This window comes from Scyliorhinus torazame, chromosome 8 (genome assembly GCF_047496885.1).
Source record: "Scyliorhinus torazame isolate Kashiwa2021f chromosome 8, sScyTor2.1, whole genome shotgun sequence".
Classification (NCBI taxonomy): Eukaryota; Metazoa; Chordata; class Chondrichthyes; order Carcharhiniformes; family Scyliorhinidae; genus Scyliorhinus; species Scyliorhinus torazame.
Genome location: NC_092714.1, coordinates 68,285,101 through 68,303,792, shown reverse-complemented (window position 1 = coordinate 68,303,792; position 18,692 = coordinate 68,285,101). Strand labels below are relative to the sequence as shown.

General features: G+C 47.8%; 1 protein-coding gene across 1 annotated transcript in view; it reads left to right on the top strand.

Annotated features, from left to right (window-relative positions):
- The first annotated feature begins 13,029 nt into the window (after positions 1-13,029).
- The window catches only part of igsf3 (immunoglobulin superfamily, member 3), a 347,295-nt gene continuing 341,632 nt past the window's right edge, over positions 13,030-18,692 (top strand). The window contains exon 1 of the mRNA XM_072513781.1: positions 13,030-13,748. Within this exon, the coding sequence (XP_072369882.1) occupies positions 13,712-13,748 (37 nt within the window). The 5' untranslated portion in view covers positions 13,030-13,711. The remainder of the gene's footprint in view (positions 13,749-18,692) is intronic.

Sequence of the window (18,692 nt, the reverse complement as noted above, 5' to 3'; positions counted from 1 at the left end):
CCTGTGTGATCATGGAAATCCCTCCCATCATCCTGGAAGAAACATTCATATTTCCTCCCTCGTGCTACTCCCAGCAATCCTTGATCACATTGTAATTGTGGTTGATATCCCTGTGTTCCCTCTTAAAGTCATTTGAGGTGGATGTTCCAATGCTCTATGTAGGCCTTACCGCTCCCCATCTTGAGGCCTACTGTATCATGACATATTGGGACCCTCTGGAACACTCCAAGAGACCAATGAGAGCCCTTCCCTATTCTATCTATTCCCAATCTATAGGGTGCAGATGCCTCCCCTTATGATGACTGTACCATCTGTGGCGTGAACTATACCAGAAATCTCCTGGACCGCAGCATCAGGTGCTGACCATGTCCTGCACACAACATACAGGCACTACTGATACTGGATTGACATGCCCTTCCCCTCCCTGGACTCAAGCTTAAATCACTGTTTCTTTAGTTTGCTATCTTGCCATTCTGCCTGGGATTTCCTTGGATTGCCCTTGACTGTCTTTATTAAGTGGCCATGTGATTTCTTTGCTCCAAGTCACCCCCCCCACCCCCCCCAAGTCATGTGTTAGTGTTCCTTCTGCAGCCAAGCCTTTGCCCTCCAATTCCTTCCCTTGCCTCTGTCTTGTCTCTGCCCATCTAGTCAACCCTTTAACCCATAGCACATCAGAACATAGCCCCATCTTCCCACTAGTCTTTTATATGGAGCCTTACTCAAGATAGCCCCCTGTTCGGAAACCCCCATCGGGATATTATATCAGATCAGTCATGATCTCATTGAATGGTGGTGCATACCCGATGGGCCGATTGGCCTACACCTGCCATCACGCTTTACGGTTTTATGGGATATTGACCCAGAGTTTGGCACCACAGGATTAGGCTATGAGGACATTTCTTTATCATCAAACATTCCTGTGATGGAACAGAAACTGGTTATGGGTCAAAACATGGGCACCGGTTTCACATACTAAACAAGCAGGGTCATGTTCTTATAGTCAGTGGGGGCCTGTAAGTACAATTATCATTGTTGTACTTATCTGGCAGAAAGAAACACAGGATGAATTAAAATAAATACCTGTAATGTTGGCTGAAGTAAAACCAGTAAGAGCTGTAAATATATTTCTGTATTTCCACTGTTTAAACCCTCATTTATCAGAGTCTAATGATTAGCACAACGTTTGGAGCACAGGCTCTGTGTGAATTGTCAAACTGATTATCACTGGAATTCAAGGGAATGTGAGTTTCCAGGCATTGCGAATTAATTATATTTATTTGTATATTATGTAATATGCCAAAATAAAGCAAACAATGATCTGTTGGACTCATTATTGCATTAACCAGAATTAGCTTTAAAAATGTCCAAACTGGAATGATTTAACAGCTGAATTCTTGACGGGCTTGAATTAGGGAATGATTTTGGTCTAAATGATGAAATCCTCCTGTATGACTTTACTTTCATTGAAAAATAAAATGATATTTTTGACTCCCTAAGAATCAAAATGACAGGTGCTGTAAAATCTATTCAGATGGAATTTTGTATTGTAGGGTGGGGAATATTGAAAAATGGATTGTGCCTAGATTTATGAGCAGAAGGTCCTTTTTCATCGGTTTCTAATTTCCCCCTCTTTCTCTCCCTATTAAAAGTGACAACTACGTTGGTTATGGTCGCACAGTAGCAGCTCACACTCTGGTACCTTACTCAAGTGGTTATTCTTTCACTGTGACTCCAGCTGGTGAGCTGTAGCAGATCAGTCAGACTGAGTGCATTCCTACTCCACCTGACATTTCCACAAGTGCATTCTCCAGCTGGACACAAACATTAGGAGTGGGTATCCTTGCTGGTATTTTATGGAACTAAGTTAGTGCCCTTAAGCTGCTCTGGCCAAGCACAAACTAGAGGTCATACTTGGGTCCCTTTCACTCTGTCTGGATCAGTGCCACACTGACAATGGTGGTACAGGAGTGTCTGACAGGGAGTTACAGGTATCCTTGTATGTATAGTATTAACCTCATGGCTCAAGTCTGTGGTGGGGAGTATAAATGCTAATTTAAGATAGTTAAAGTCATTATGAAGGAAGTATTTTTGATTTGGTTGCCGCACTGACTCCTTGCTGGGGTGAGACACCAGCAAGTGTCTGTCAGACACCTTCTGATTTAAGTGATAATTAGTAATAAACCATCCCGATGAGAGTCACTTGTCTACTTAATGCAGAGGGCATCACAGTTGAGCTAAAATCCATCCTCACTCTAAATCCACACATTTTCACTTTGGTAAGTATTACTGGTAAAATGATCCACAGGCAGTCCAGTAATCTCACCACTCCAGCTTGGGAGGTGGTGGTAGTGGTGGCCAGTGCCAGTTCTGCATAGAAGAGGTTGACCATCCAGTACAGAAAGAGGATGAATTATCTCAGCTATCTGCCCAGAAAGTCAACCATTTCATCACTGTAAACTATCACATTCACAAGACCATCCTGCACGCATCCGCTGGCATCTCACTCAAGGCATATCACCACTCACTCTCTCACACACACCCGCACCTCTCCATCTGGCCTCATCTCCTCTGGAGACTGTCTCCTCAGCCCTCAGAAGCTGGAGGCTACTTGCACAGATCAACATGAGACCCACATACACCCTGGGACCACCTCTCCCCCTCCCCTTTGTGCAGGTTAGGCAGATTAGCCATGCTAAATTGCTGCTTACTGTCCAAAGGTTAGGTGGGGTTATGGGGATGGAGCGGGAGTGGGCTTGGGTCCGATGTGCTTTCGGAGAGTCAGTGCAGACTTGATGGACTGAATGGCCTCATTCTGTACTGTAGGTATTCTATGATTCCCCAGTACAGCAATCACCCAGCCACTTATCCCTCTTCCTCAATATAGCCTGCTGCTGAAAAGCCATCCCCACGTTACCATTAGTCTGGCAGGTAGAGACCTGCCTGTGAGTCATGCTAGAAGTGATGCCTGCGAAGCCTGGCATTGATCACCATGAGTGCTGCCCAAAGGTAGGCATAATAACCTTGAAGTCCTGAGCAAAGTGAAGCTTGGGAGGTGCACGTTGCTTATGTACCGTTATGAGCCACGTTGGTGTGATGAGTGCATGATCCAACATGGAGGGAATGATTCCGGCTAACAGGGCTTATAATGAGACGCTGATGTATTAAAATTAGCTTCCTGACATGCAGCGCCGGGAAACACAGCCTGCCATTCCCGGCTGGAGCGGACAATCACAAACCGGTTTCACGATGATGTTGAACCGATTTCTGGCCTTGCCACATTTTCTGCTCACACTGCCAAACACGTCTGCCGCAAACGGGAGCAGAAAATTTTACCCTTTGAGTCATGTACGACGCCTTTATCAGTAGGTATGTAATAGTTGAATTGTGCTGAAGTGTGGGGGTGTCACAGTAATATTTCTGCTTTTTAAGCTGCTTTGTAAGATTGTTAAAAACAGAATTGTGTGCTTCATTAATATTGGGAGTAATATATAAATTGCATGGAATCCACCAGATGATAATTTCATTTCCTTGGCAACCTGTGTTTGCAATGCTATTTGGTTTAATGGTGATATTGTTTTACTCAGTGAGGTGAGGGCTGTTTAGTGCCAGAAGTAGAACATTTGACTCACATTTTCCACCCTCATATTAGCATATAAGTATTAGTATTGGCTCACAGAGAAGAAGCAGGTAAACCTCCCTTACAACTACACACTGATGTGTCATAGAATTTTACATAGAATAATAGAATTTACAGTGCAGGAGGCCATTCGGCCCATCGAATCTGCACCGATCCACTGAAAGAGCACCCTACTTAAGCCCACACCTACACCCTATCCCCGCAACCCAGTAACCCCACCTAACCTCTTGGACACTAAGGGGCAATTTAGCATGGCCAATCCACCTAATCTGCACATCTTTGGACTGTGGGAGGAAACCAGAGCACCCGGAGGAAACTCACGCAGACACGGGGAGAAAGTGCAAACTCCACACAGACAGTCACCCGAGGCTGGAATTGAACTCGGGTCCCTGTCCCAAAGAGAATTTCTGTTTTCCACGTCACTGATTCTATGACTTCTTAAAATAAGATTGTTGAGTTAGGGTCACATTTTTGTCAAGTTTAAGCTGCATTTATGAATGGTTGGTGCTGTATCAAGTCTGCTGAAATATACAGCTGTTGGAGAGCACAGACTTTCAATCTGGGCTGGATTCAAGCTTCACAAGGATGAAAGCGCTAAATTATTGTATGTCCAGTCCCTTTATGCAATTATCCCTCAATTCTCTTCCTTTTTCTCTCCTTATAGCATCAATTCACCCAGGGGAAGTTTCCACAAGTGCCAATTCTCGTGTCTACTTGCCCCAGTGACCACTTGTCATGGGTAAGCTAGCACTGTTGGAGTTAGCTGTTTATTCAAGCTTTGCGAGCATCATGGTTGACAGTGTTACTGTCCTCGTTCAACGATTGCACATGAGGCTTTTTCTGTAGAATTCACGAGAATCTGGTTGAGGCCACTGACTCGTGATTAGTAATGGAGTCTTGATTGTTTTTTTAAATCCCCAGCATATGCGTTTGAGTACCACAAACATTGTTTATTTTCTCACTAAGCCAGCAGGGAGCTCGATTTTCCCCACTTCTTCTGTTTGCAAGACTATGCAAAATAAGTGAAGGTAGACAGATAGCAACCTATCCACTCAACTTCATTTTAAGCTGCTTTTGAAATATCTTTTCTCTGCTTTCTGGTGTGACAGTCAGAAGGTTTCAAGTATCTGTCAGAATTGCTTATAACATTTGAGAATAACAAAGGGAATGAATACTTCCATTTCTAACATTTATTAATCCATCCAGATACGAAAGAGTCACCAAGGTAGGGTGTATATGGAATAAAATCTTCAAATCAACTTTTAGAAAATCTGACCAGAACTTACCCAAAAATAATCTGAATCCTAACTGAAACTTTTTATGAATAACAAATATGCAGCATAATCCCTTGAATTTTGAACTACCAAAGAATGTACAGATGGATATACACCAGCTGTTCCAGTACAGCTACAACACTCGGCAATGCAGAACATTTTCCAGATATGCCCTGCACACATAAAGCAGGATTAATCCAACCCGGCCAATCACTCTTGATCATCAATAAAGTTATGGAAGGGGTCATCAACAGTGCAATCAAGTGGCACTTGCTTCGCAATAACCTGCTCACTGATGCCCAGTTTGGGTTCCGCCGGGGTCACTTAGCTCCTGATCTCATTACAGCCTTGGTTCAAACATGGACAAAAGAGCTGAACCCCAGGAGTTCAGGCTGCCCTTGATATCAAGGCAGCATTTGGCCAAGTATGGCATCAAGGGACCCGGGCAAAATTGGACGGCATGGTGGCATAGTGGTTAGCATTGCTGCTTCACAGCGCCAGGTGCCAGAGTTCGATTCCGGCTTTGGCTGACTGCGTGGAGTTGGAAACTTTTTCCTGTGTCTGTGTGGATTTCATCCGGGTGCTCCAGACTCCTCCCTTACCATCTGGAGATGTGCAGGGTTTTTTTTTCTTTATTCTTTCATGGGATATGGAAGGCCAGCGTTTGTTGCCCATCCCTAATTGCCCTCGAACTAAATAGCATTTTGAAGAATCAACCACATTGCTGTGTTTCTGGAGACACATGTGGCCAGACCAGGTAAGGACAGAAGATTTATTTCCCTAAAGGACATCAGCAAACCACATAGGTTTTCCTGACAATCGACAATGGTTTCATGGTCATCATTAGACTTTTAATTCCACATCTTTTACTGAATTTAAATTTCATCATTTGCCATGGCGGGATTTGAACTCGGGTCTCTGGGTTACTAGTCAAGTGACAATACCACCAATCCACCGCCTCCAGGTTGGCCATGATCATTACACGGGGTTACAGGGATAAGGTGGGGGAGCGGGCCTTGGTAGAGTGCTCTTTCGGAGGGTTGGTGCAGATTTGATGAGCCAAATGGCCTCCTTGTGTACTGTAGGGATTCTATGATTATATAGACTCAATAGGAATCAGAGGGGAAACTCTCTGCTGGTTGGAGTCATACCTAGCATGAAGGAAGTTGGTTCAGGTTGATGGAGGTCAGTCAACTCAGGTCCAAGGCATCACTGCAGGAGTTCCTCAGGTCGTATCCGAGGCCGAACCATCTTCATCTACTTCACCAATGATCTTCCTTCCATCACAAGATCAGAAGTGAGGATGTTTGCTGTTGACTGCTTGTAGCACAGTCAATATGACGCGAGGCAGGTTGAGGTAATGTCAATTGAAGGCTTTATTAAGCAGAACTTTATCCCCAGCAGCGTGGTTACAGAATGCAGCTGCTGAGGGAAAAACTGGGTTCTTATACCGGCATTTCTGGGTGAAGTCCAGTAGGTGGCAGATCCTATCAGGACCTGGCATCCCTCCACCAATAGCCTGTCGACACGTGGTGTACCGTATTACCCCTAATACATACCACCACATTCACCCCTTGTTGAAAAAAAACCCGGCACGATGGTGGTTCGCATGGTGGTAGGGGTTTACAGAGTCGGTACTGTGCCGTAACTTTGAACAAAACACAAAATTATCGCTTCAACTGGGCCAACGGGCCAAACAGTGTCGGCATGATGCCATAACAATAACAAGACACAATAACTGAAAACGTTGAGAGTTAAAGTGATTCGATGAGCCGGATGGGCGCCCTGGTCGTCCTTTCCGATCGTCTCGGGCGTGGTGGTGATGGCGCTGGCTCGAGTCCCGTCGACTCTGTGAGCGTAGCGCTGTCCCCTGTGTCCTTACTCCTGGGCGGGTCTGGGAGGAGAACCAAACCCCCCGGGAAGGGGGTGGCTGCGGGATGAACCGGCGGGAGTGAGGAGGTGGTGATTGGCATTGGGGGGGTGTCGGTAGCTCCGGCGGGCGCCAGATCTCACAGGGTGATCGTGTCCTGTCGGCCATCGGGGTACTCCACATAGGCGTATTGCGGGTTGGCATGAAGGAGATGCACCCGTTCCACCAACGGATCTGACTTGTGCGCCCGCACATGTTTCCGGAGCAGAATGGGTCCCGGAGCTGCTAGCCAGGTCGGAAGTGGCGTTCCAGAGGAGGACTTCCTAGGAAAGAAGAGGAGGCGCTCGTGAGGCGTTTGATTCGTGGTGGTGCACAGCAGGGACCGGATAGAGTGAAGGGCATCCGGGAGGACTTCCTGCCAGCAGGAAATTGGGAGAATCCTAGACCGGAGGGCCAGCAGGACGGCCTTCCAGATCGTTCCATTCTCCCTTTCTACCTGCCCGTTCCCCCGGGGGTTGTAACTGGTCGTCCTGCTCGAGGCTATGCCCCTGCTGAGCAGGAATTGACGCAGTTCGTCACTCATAAAGGAGGACCCCCTGTCGCTATGGATATAGTCGGGGAAACCGAACAGTGTAAAAATGGTATCGAGGGCTTTAATGACCGTGGACGCTGTCATGTCGGGGCAGGGGATGGCGAAAGGGAAACGGGAGTATTCCTCAACGACGATCAGGAAGTACGCGTTGTGATCGGTGGAGGGGAGGGGGCCGTTGAAATCCAAACTGAGGCGTTCAAAGGCTCAAGACGCCTTAACCAGGTGCGCTCTACCTGGCCTGAAAAAGTGCGGTTTGCACTCAGCGCAGATCTGGCAGTTTCTGGTGACTGTTCGGACGCCCTCGACGGAGTAAGGGAGGTTGCGGGCCTTAAGGAAGTGGTAGAAACGAGTGACCCCCGGGTGGCAGAGGTCCTCGTGGAGGGCTTGTCGACGGTCCACTTGTACATTGGCACATGTGCCGCGAGATAGGGCATCGGATGGCTCGTTCAGCTTTCCGGGACGATACAAGATCTCATAATTGAAGGTGGAGAGTTCGATCCTCCACCGCAAGATCTTGTCGCTCTTGATCTTGCCCCGCTGTGCATTATCGAACATGAAGGCAACCGACCGTTGGCCAGTGAGGAGAGTGAATCTCCTACCGGCCAGGTAATGCCTCCGGTGTCGCACAGCTTCCACTATTGCTTGTGCCTCCTTTTCCACTGAGGAGTGGCGGATTTCTGAAGCGTGGAGGGTTCGGGAGAAGAAGGCCACGAGTCTGCCTGCTTGGTTGAGGGTGGCCGCCAGAGCTACATCCGATGCGTCGCTCTCAACCTGGAAGGGGAGGGACTCGTCGATGGCGCGCATCGTGGCCTTTGCGATATCCGCTTTGATGCGGCTAAAGACCTGGCATGCCTCTGTCATCAGGGGAAAAGTAGTGGACTGGATTAGTGCACGGGCCTTGTCTGTGTACTGGGGAACCCACTGGGCGTAATAAGAAAAGAAGCCCAGGCAACGTTTCAGGGCTTTGGCACAGTGGAGGAGAGGGAACTCCATGAGGGGGCGCATGCGTTCAGGGTCAGGGCCTATCACTCCATTATGCACTACGTAGCCCAGGATGGCTAGACGATCGGTGCGGAACACGCATTTTTCTTTGTTGTAAGTGAGGTTCAGGGCGTGAGTGGTCTGGAGGAATTTTTGGAGATTGGCGTCGTGGTCCTGCTGGTCGTGGCCACAGATGGTGACATTGTCGAGATACGGGAACGTGGCCCGTAAACTGTGCTGGTCAACCATTCGGTCCATCTCTCGTTGGAAGACCGAGACTCCGTTCGTGACGCCGAATGGAACCCTTAAAAAGTGGTATAACCGCCCGTCTGCTTCGAAGGCAGTATAGTTGCGGTCACCGGGACGGATGGGGAGCTGGTGGTAGGCGGACTTGAGGTCCACGGTGGAAAAGACCTTGTACTGTGCAATCCGATTGACCGTGTCGGATATGCGGGGGAGAGGGTACGCATCTGGCTGAGTGTACCTGTTGATGGTCTGACTATAGTCGATGACCATCCTCTGTTTCTCCCCGGTCTTAACAACTACCACTTGGGCTCTGCAGGGACTGTTGCTAGCCTGGATGATGCCTTCCTTCAGCAGCCTCTGGACTTCGGACCGGATAAATGCTCGGTCCTGGGCGCTGTACCGTCTGCTCCTTGTGGCGACGGGTTTGCAATCCGGGGTGAGGTTCGCAAACAAGGAAGGCGGTTCAACCTTGAGGGTCGCGAGGACGCAGACAGTCAGTGGGGGTTCAGGGCCGCCAAATTTAAATGTTAAACTCTGGAGGTTGCATTGGAAGTCCAACCCTAGGAGTGTGGGCGCACAGAGATGGGAGAGGACATACAGCCGGTAATTTCGGAACTCCCTCCCCTGCACCGTTAGGTTAGCGATGCAGAACCCCGTGATCTGAACGGAGTGGGATCCCACCGCCAGGAAAATTTTCTGGGTGCTTGGCCGAATTACGAGGGAACAGCGCCTTACCGCGTCCGGATGAATGAAGCTCTCCGTGCTCCCAGAGTCGATAAGACACGGCGTCTCGTAGCCATTCACTAGGACTGTAGTGGTTGCAGTCTGGAGCGTCCGGGGTCGCGACTGGTCGAGGGTCGTCGAAGCCAGACGTGGTTGTTGAAGTTGAGCATCGTAATCAGGCAGTATGTGGCCGTCTGTGTCGGGGTCCTTCAGCCAAGATGGCGGCGTCCACAGATCGAGTGCGGTCGGGGGTGGACAAAATGGCGGCGCCCATCTCTCCCTCGTGGCGTCCGGGGTCCAAAATGGCGGCGGCCGTTCGTCACACGTGGATCGCTGGGGGGGCTGGGTCTGTGGTCCCGTTTCTTCCCCGGAGATAGCGGCGACCCTGCGGGACTTGCACATCGTCGCGTAGTGTTCCTTCTTCCCGCAGCTTTTGCAGGTAGCCGCGCGGGCCGGGCAGCGCTGCCGAGGGTGTTTCGGCTGGCCGCAAAAATAGCAGCGGGGCCCCCCCGGTTGGTCTGGTGTTTTGGCTGCGCAGGTTTGCGGGGGTGGGGGGGGGGGTGTCAGAGAGTCGACCGCAGCGGGGGTCCCCGGAGCACAAGGGGCTGTAGTGCGGTCAGGGGCGTAGGCGCGGGCGTTACGTGAGGCCACATCGAGGGATGCCGCCAGGGCCCGAGCTTCTGTAAATCCCAAAGATTCTTTCTCCAGAAGCCTCTGGCGGATCCGGGAAGAGGCCAAACCTGCCACATATGCATAGCGGACCTGGAGCTCTGTGTGTTCACTCGCTGTTACCGCCGGGCAGTTGCAGTTTCGACCCAGGATCTGCAGGGCGTTATAAAACTCGTTCAGCGATTCCCCCGGAAATTGCCGTTGTGTGGTGAGCTGGTAGCGAGCAAAAACCTGGTTGACGGGCCGGATGTAGATATCCTTCAGCGCGGCGATGGCACCGGTGAAACCGTCCTTGTCCTCGATAAGGGAGTAGACGTCAGGACTCACCCTGGAATAGAGGACCTGCATCTTTTGTTCGTCTATCGGTGTGCCGGGGGCCGTTCGGAGGTAGCCCTCAAAGCATGCCATCCAGTGTTTGAAGATAGAGGCCGAGTTAGCTGCTTGGGTTGCGATGCGCAGGCACTCCGTGGTGATTCGGAGCTCCATGTTCCCACGTCGTTTTCTTCAATTTAAATTCTGCTTAATAAATTGTAGCACCGTCAATATGACGCGAGGCAGGTTGAGGTAATGTCAATTGAAGGCTTTATTAAGCAGAACTTTATCCCCAGCAGCGTGGTTACAGAATGCAGCTGCTGAGGGAAATGGAGGGAAAAACTGGGTTCTTATACAGGCATTTCTGGGTGGAGTCCAGTAGGTGGCAGATCCTATCAGGACCTGGCATCCCTCCACCAATAGCCTGTCGACACGTGGTGTACCGTATTACCCCTCATACATACCACCATACTGCTCAATGCTCAGCACCGTTTGTGACTCCTCAGAATAGAAAAGCCGTTCATGTCCAATACAGCACAACCTGGCTTTGGCTGGCAAGTGGCGGGCAGAATTCATGCAAGTGCCAGGCAATGACCATCTTCAACAAAAGGGAAGCTAACCATCTCCCCTTGACATTCAATGGCATTACCATAGCTGAGTCCTCCACTATCAATATCCTGGGGATTCCCATTGACCAGAAACTAAACTGGGCTAGCCATATAAATACTGAAGCTGACAGAACAGGTCAGAGACTAGGAATCATGTGACAAGTAACTCATCTCCTTACTCCCCAAAGTCTGTCCACCATCTACAAGGCACAATTCAGGAGTGTGATGGAATACTCGCTACTTGCCTGGATGAGTGCAGCTCCAACAACACTCAAGAAGCTTATCACCATCCAGGACAAAGCAGCTCGCGGATTGGCCGCCCATCCACAAACATTCACTCCCTCCATCATTGTTGCACAGTGGCAGCCAATTGTATCATCTAGAAGATGCACTGCAGGAACTCACCAAGGCTCCTTAGACAGCGTCTTCCAACCCCATGACCATTACTATCTCGAAGAACAAGAGCAGCGTGTACATGAGAACACACCTGGAAGTTCCCCTCCAAGCCACTCACCATTCTGACTTGGAAATAGATTGCCGTCTTTTCACTGGGTCCAAATCCTGGAACTCCCTCCCTAGCAGCATTGTGAGTGTACCTACATCACATGGAGTGCAGCGGTTCAAGAAAGCAGCTCATCACCACCTTCTCAATGGCAATTAGGGATGGGCAATAAATGTTACCCTAACCAGCGATGCCCGCATCCCATGAATGAATTAAAAAAACATAAAATAATTGAGGCCTTTCCCAGTGGGCAGGAAGGGCTAAAGTATTTTTGCTATGATGTTAAGATATTTTGCCAAATTCAAAACCAGACAGGGATAGAAATAGATTGGGAATGGGATCATGAATTTATTTGCTGCTAATGAACGTTTACTGAATGCCTCAGTAATAATTGTCTTCAAATCATGAGGTCGAAAAGTGAGAGGTCAAAATGTACGAAGTTTGAGAAAAAGGACTGCTCAGTTTACATTTTAGAGTTCTTCAGCTGATAAGTCAAAAAACAAACTGTCTTGTCCAAAACCAGATGAATGTCCTTAATCGTATGCCTTGCACTCGCTATCATTCCAGGGTTCAATCAAGCAAACATGGGGCAGCACGGTAGCACAGTGGGTAGCACTGTTGCTTCACAGCGCCAGGGTCCCAGGTTCTGTGTGGAGTCTGCACGTTCTCCCCGTGTCTGCGTGGATTTCCTCCAGGTGCTCTGGTTTCCTCCCACAAGTGCTGAAAGACGTGCTGTTAGGTGAATTGAACATTCTGAATATTCCCTCTGTGTACCCGAACAGGTGCCGGAATGTGGCGACGAGGGGCTTTTCACAGTAACTTCATTGCAGTGTTAACGTAAGCCTACTTTGTGACAATAAAGATTATTATTGTGGGTGGCACAGTGGTTAGCACTGCTGCCTCACAACACCAGGGATCCGGGTTCAATTCTGACCTTGGAATGTGAAGTTTGCACATTCTCCCCATGTCTGTGTGGATTTCCTCCGGGTGCTCTGGTTTCCTCCCACGCTCCAAAGATATGCAGGTTAGGTGGACTGGCCATGCTAAGTTGCCCCCATGTGTCCAAAAGGTTAGGTGGGGTTATGGAGGATTGGGCTTAGGTAGGGTGGTCATTCGCAGAGTTGGTGCAGACTCGATGGGCCGAATGTCCTCCTTCTGCACTGTAGGGATTCTATTCTATTCTACCTGGTGAAAGATTGTACCATGTTGTTCTTATCTGGGGACAATATCCCACTCTAGCTGCTCAGTTAGGAGTTAGACAGTCTCGGGCATTATCCAAATTTGCTTAAGATGTATTGACCCTTCTAAAAATAGGGTTTGCAAGTTTTAGAAAAAATAAGAGTTAGGCAGAAAGGACCAATACATCCCCCAGCTAAGGCGGCAGAATTGTTATCGGTCTATCCAGTGTATACACCACCTACCATACTTTCAGCACGGTAAGGTTCCACATGCATTATTATTTGAACAGGTCTAAACATAATTCACGCTTAGTTCAGATCCAAGTAAGTAGCGCCAGCGAAGGTGTCATTCTTTCACTCTTTATTTTCTTTTCCTCGTTCTTTTTTTTTGTAGGCGGCACCGCACAGCACATTGCGCCCCACTCCGTCCACATTCCCTTTGTCCCTCTCTGCTGTTCGAACCCTGCTTCTCCCTCCCTTCTGCCTCGCTCTGCTTTTACAATCGGTTTTGTTTCATGGTTTCTCCATGAATCTTTGTTCTGTTTCTCTCTCTCCGTTCTCCCCTCACTGGTACAGTACTTTGTTTTTGTCCACCTCTAATCCCTTTCACTCTCTCGTTTTCACAAGGCAGCCCACATTTCCATCCACTCTGACGCAGGCTCCAGCCCATCTCCTGCACTGGTGCTGTGTAATTGGATCGCTGTCTGGCAGCTTCTGGGCGGATCCCATCATTCAAACCATTCCCACTCCAGCCTATAGCCAGAGCGCTTGTGTGTGTCCCCAGCCCGGCTCAGCATCTGCTCCCATGAAGCTGGAAAGAGGGTGTGAGGAGCCCTGAGCGCACCTGGCCGGAAACCTCGGCCAAAGAAAGGCAGCCCTCACCTGGACAGCAGACCATCACTCACTGTAGAGACACTGGTGCTTCTGGCGCCTTCCAACTCCCGCGATTCCCCTTTTCTCCAGCAACGGCGCACACCCATGGAGGCACTGAAGGGTCAAGGCTCAAGCAGGAAACCTCAGTGATTTAGGATTAGAAGCAAAGAGCACTTGTGAGAGAGCTGTAACCTGATTGTAAACAGAGGCATTGTTTAAACAATTGAAAGCGAACCTTCGGCAAAGATGAACTACCCCATCCGCTTGATCGCATTGTTATTGGGTGAGTTTTGAAATTAGTAACTGGAGCTCTCCGATTCGGTATTTTGAATTATTTCTAATCGGATCTTTAACAGCGGCCGTGTGCTTGCATCAAGAAGTGCATTTCTAACAGATTCATAGTTTTACTTTTTGGGGATCGTAAATTTAAAATATCTACTCTTAATCAAACTGATGTACTTGTATTATAGAAGCTCAGGGTTGTACAAATATTTTCTTCAATGTCATGAATGGTAGAAATATATTTCAAAAGCGTGAAGAGAATCTCAGCATTTTTCAAATCTCAGTTCACGGTTGCTTCGGCCAGTATAAACTCACTGGAACTGATGAGAAGGATGAAGCCCAGAAACAGATTTTGTTCTCTTTGACCAACATCGCCTTTTTCTTTTTGTTCAGTGGTCCAAGCAGAACCTGGTGAGGCTCATGATCAATCAGTCACTGCTCGCTTTTCGTGCTGAAAACCCCTGTTTGTTTACATGATCAATCTGGATTCATTTCTGATTATGTTAATCACTCTTGAGTTCAAACTGGCTGCATGGTGCCCTTTGCAATGGAAGATAATTGAATTACGATCACCATTCTGATGGTTTTAAATTTGCTGATGTACAACTTGTAATGATGTCACCGGCATAAGGTTGTTTGAACATCACCCCATATCTAAAATTAGAATTGAAAGAGCTGAGTAAATCCAGCCAGTTGCATTTAGCCATAGAATCACCACAGCGCAGAAGGAGGCCTTTCGGCCCATTGAGTCTGCACCGACTCTCCGAAACAGTACCCTAGACCCACTCTCCCATCCTATCGGAGGATAGCACGGGCAGCACGGTAGCATTGTGGATAGCACAATTGCTTCACAGCTCCAGGGTCCCAGGTTCGATTCCGACTTGGGTCATTGTCTGTGCGGAGTCTGCACATCCTCCCCGTGTGTGCGTGGGTTTCCTCCGGGTGCTCCGGTTTCCTCCCACAATCCAAAGATGTGCAGGTTAGGTGGATTGGCCATGGTAAATTGCCCTTAGTGTCCAAAATTGCCCGTAGTGTTGGGTGGGGTTACTGGGTTATGGGGATAGGGTGGAGGTGTTGACCTTGGGTAGGGTGCTCTTTCCAAGAGCCAGTGCAGACTCGATGGGCCGAATGGCCTCCTTCTGCACTGTAAATTCTATGATAATCTATGATAATCCCTGTAACGCCACCTAACCTTTGGACACACTTAAGTGCAATTTAGCATGGCCAATCCACCTAACCTGCACATCTTGGAATGTGGGAGGAAACCGGAACACCCAGAGGACACAGACAGAATGTGCAAACTCCACACAGATAGTCATCCGAGGTCGGAATTGAACCCGGGTCCCTGGCGCTGTGAGGCAGCAGTGCTAACCACTGTGCCACCCTGTTACATGTTGATCAGAATTTACCTCTGTTGATTTGAATTTAGTTTATGCATTTTGAATTCTGTGCAGCTAAGTATATAAGTATTATTTTGAATTGTGAGAAATTAAATTGTTTCTGCATTTGGTTTAAGTTTGATTTCAGAGCAGCATGCATTCCCATGCTCAAATGAAATACGTGAGACAGCAGTAAAATGAGTTCCGTCTCAAGGTGCAACATTACTGGAATTGTAAACTACATTAATTCAAAAAGTTAATTTTTCTTTAAATTTAGAGTACCCAATTATTTTTTTCCAATTAAGGGGCAATTTAGTGTGGCCAATCCACCTAACCTGCACATCTTTGGATTCATAGATTATCAAAGAATTTACAGTGCAGAAGGAGGCCATTCGGCCCATCGGGTCTGCACCGGCTCTTGGAAAGAGCACCCTACCCAAGGTCAACACCTCCACCCTATCCCCATAACCCAGTAACCCCTCCCAACACTAAGGGCAATTTATCATGGCCAATCCACCTAACCTGCACAGCTTTGGACTGTGGGAGGAAACCGGAGCACCCGGAGGAAACCCACGCACACACTGGGAGGATGTGCAGACTCCGTACAGACAGTGACCCAAGCCGGAATCGAACCTGGGACCCTGGAGCTGTGAAGCAATTGTGCTATCCACAATGCTACTGTGCTGCCCCTTGTGGGGATTGTGGGGGTGAAACCCACGCAGACATGGGGAGAATGTGCAAACTCCACACGGACAGTGACCAGGGCCGGGATCGAACCTGGGTCCTCAGTGCCCTAGCCAGCAGTGCTAACCACTACGCCACTGTTCCGCCCAGAATGGTAATTTTAAAAATGTACATATTTCATCTCAAAATGAGAAACTTCTATTGGGGAATGGAACAAGGGACTGGACACAAGTGAAGTACGCTTCATTCCAAACCATATGTCTTCATACCAATCTCAGAAAGGCGAAGCCTACTTCAGCAATATGAATTTTCAAGTCTTAGAGCACTCACAACTCTGGATTAAATTGTTTATTAGTCCTCTTCTGCGGCGAACACTTACTCATGAGTATGATTGTCCATCTAAGAAATTCCGTGTCACTGGTCATTGGTTCTATGTATCGTTGCATGGCTGGTGAGCCTAATCCTAGAGCCACATCTTCAACCACACACTTAATAGGTGTTTCTGGGAGGTGGAATCAGTCCTTGGGCTCTAGAACGCTGCTTTTCCTTTGTCCGGCGCCTTTTCCGGGTCTTCTCTTGCCGTCCTGTGTTCTCGAAGAATTGTGTCCCTTCAATCAGGAGGTTCCTCCAAGTAGGTCTTTTCTGAGCCAGGGTCTCCCTGACATTGACGCCTATGTTGAAATTCTTGAGATAAGCCTTCAGGGTATCTTTGAAGAGGTTCCTTTGTCTTCCTCGGGACCCTTCCTTGAGCTGGGCAAAGGAGATTTTCTTTAGCAGTTGGGACTCTGACATCCTAAGCACATGGCCGGCCCAGTGGAGTTGGTTTTGGATGATCATGACCTGCATCTTGGCTCCTTCAAGGACACCAATGTTAGTGCCCTCCCTGCTGATGCCGGATGATCATGACCTGGATGCTGATGCTCTTGGCTCTTTCAAGGACACCCCGTTGATGCGGAGAATCCATCTCAGACAGTATTTGGGTACTTCTCCAGGGCCTTGAAGTGGTGTGTGTATGTAGCCCATGTAGCCCACGTTTCTGAGCCATATAGAACAGTTAGGATGACGACTGCCTTGTACACGAGGATCTCAATGTCGGCACAAATGTCACGATCATAAAAGGATTGCAACAAAATGTAAAATCTGTCCAATCTGGTCATGGTGCACCCATGTACATGTCCATAATCATTCTATTTCCAGGAAGAGACAAAAGAAGGGAAAACAAACCTGTGACTGGTTGAGCAAAAACTTTTCAACTCTCTAAATCAGTTCAGGGAGATTATGGTAGTTCATACAGATCATAATTGTAATTAACTGGTAACAGTCACCCCATTAGTCACTTGTTGGGCTTGAAAAAGAGATAGTGGATGCATTTGGTTGGTAATCTTCCAAACTGAAAAGGTCCCAGTGGGATCTTTCTATTCACACTATTCACAAAAGGAAGGGACAGGAAGTAGCAAACTACAGGTCAGTTAATCTTGCACCTTCCATTATGAAAAAACTAGAATCCATTATTAATTAAGGAGTTAAGCAGGATATTTAGAAAATCATAATACAATCAGGCAGAATCAACATGGTTTTGTGAGAGGGAAATTGTGTTTGACTAATTTATTAGACTTCTCTGAGGATGTAACATGCAGGGTAGATAAAGGGGAACCAGTAGATGTAATGTGTGTAGTATATTTGGATTACAAGGCATTGGATAAGGTGTCACATAAAAAGGTACAGCACATGAGCACATGGTGATATATCGGCGGGGATAGAGGATTGGCTTTTTAACAGGAAACAGAGTCGGGATAAATGTGTAATTTTCAGTTTGAAGAACTGTAACTAGTGCAGTGCTGCAGAGATCAGCACCAAGGCCTCACCTATTTAAGATTTATATCAACAACATAAATAAAGGGACAGACTGTATTGTAGCCAAATTTGCTGATGATACAAAGATCGGTAGGAAAGCATGTTATGATGAAGATAGTCCGCAAAGGGATATTGAATGATTAAGTGAGTGAGCAAAAAATTGGCAAATTGAGTATAATGTGGGAAAATGTGAGGTTGTCAACTTTAGCAGGAAGAATCGAAAAGCAGAATATTATTTAAATGGATGTCCTTGTACATGAATTCCTAAAGGTTAGCATGCAGGGACAGCAATTAACGAGGAAGGGAAATCAAATTTTGGCCTTTATTGCAAGAGGGCAGAAGTGTAAAAATAGCGATGTCTTCCACTACAGCTGGACAGGGCATTGATGACACCGCACCTGGAGAATTGAACAGTGCTGGTTCCCTGAAGGAGGGATATACTTGCATTTGAAACAGTTCAGAGAAAATTCGCTCAGCTGATTCCAGGGAAGAAGGACTTGTCTTAGAAGGAAAGGTTGAGCAGATTGTGTCTATACTCATTGGAGTTTAGGAGAATGACTGCACGATTCTTAAAAATTTTTTTTTTTTACAGTACTCAACTCTTTTCTTTTCAATTAAGGGCCAATTTAGCGTGGCCAATCCACCTACCCTGCACATCTTTGGGTTGTGGGAGTGAAACCCACGCAGACACAGGGAAAATGTGCAAACTCCACACGGACAGTGACCTGGGGCTGGGATCGAACCCGGGTCTTTGGTGCCGTGAGGCAGCAGTGCTAACCACTGCGCCACCATGCCTCCCTCTGACTGCTCGATTCTGAGTGGGCTTGACAGGGTGGATGCTGAAAGGATGTAGAACTTGGAGCACCATTAAAAAAGACCGGAAAAAGCCGGCAGCCAGAAATCCCATGATCGGAAAAAGGGAGCCGATCTATGTTTAAAACAAAAAATTCCAATTAAGGAGCAAATTAGCGTGGCCGGTTCACTTACCCTGCACATCTTTGGGTTGTGGGGGTGAGACCCACGCAGAC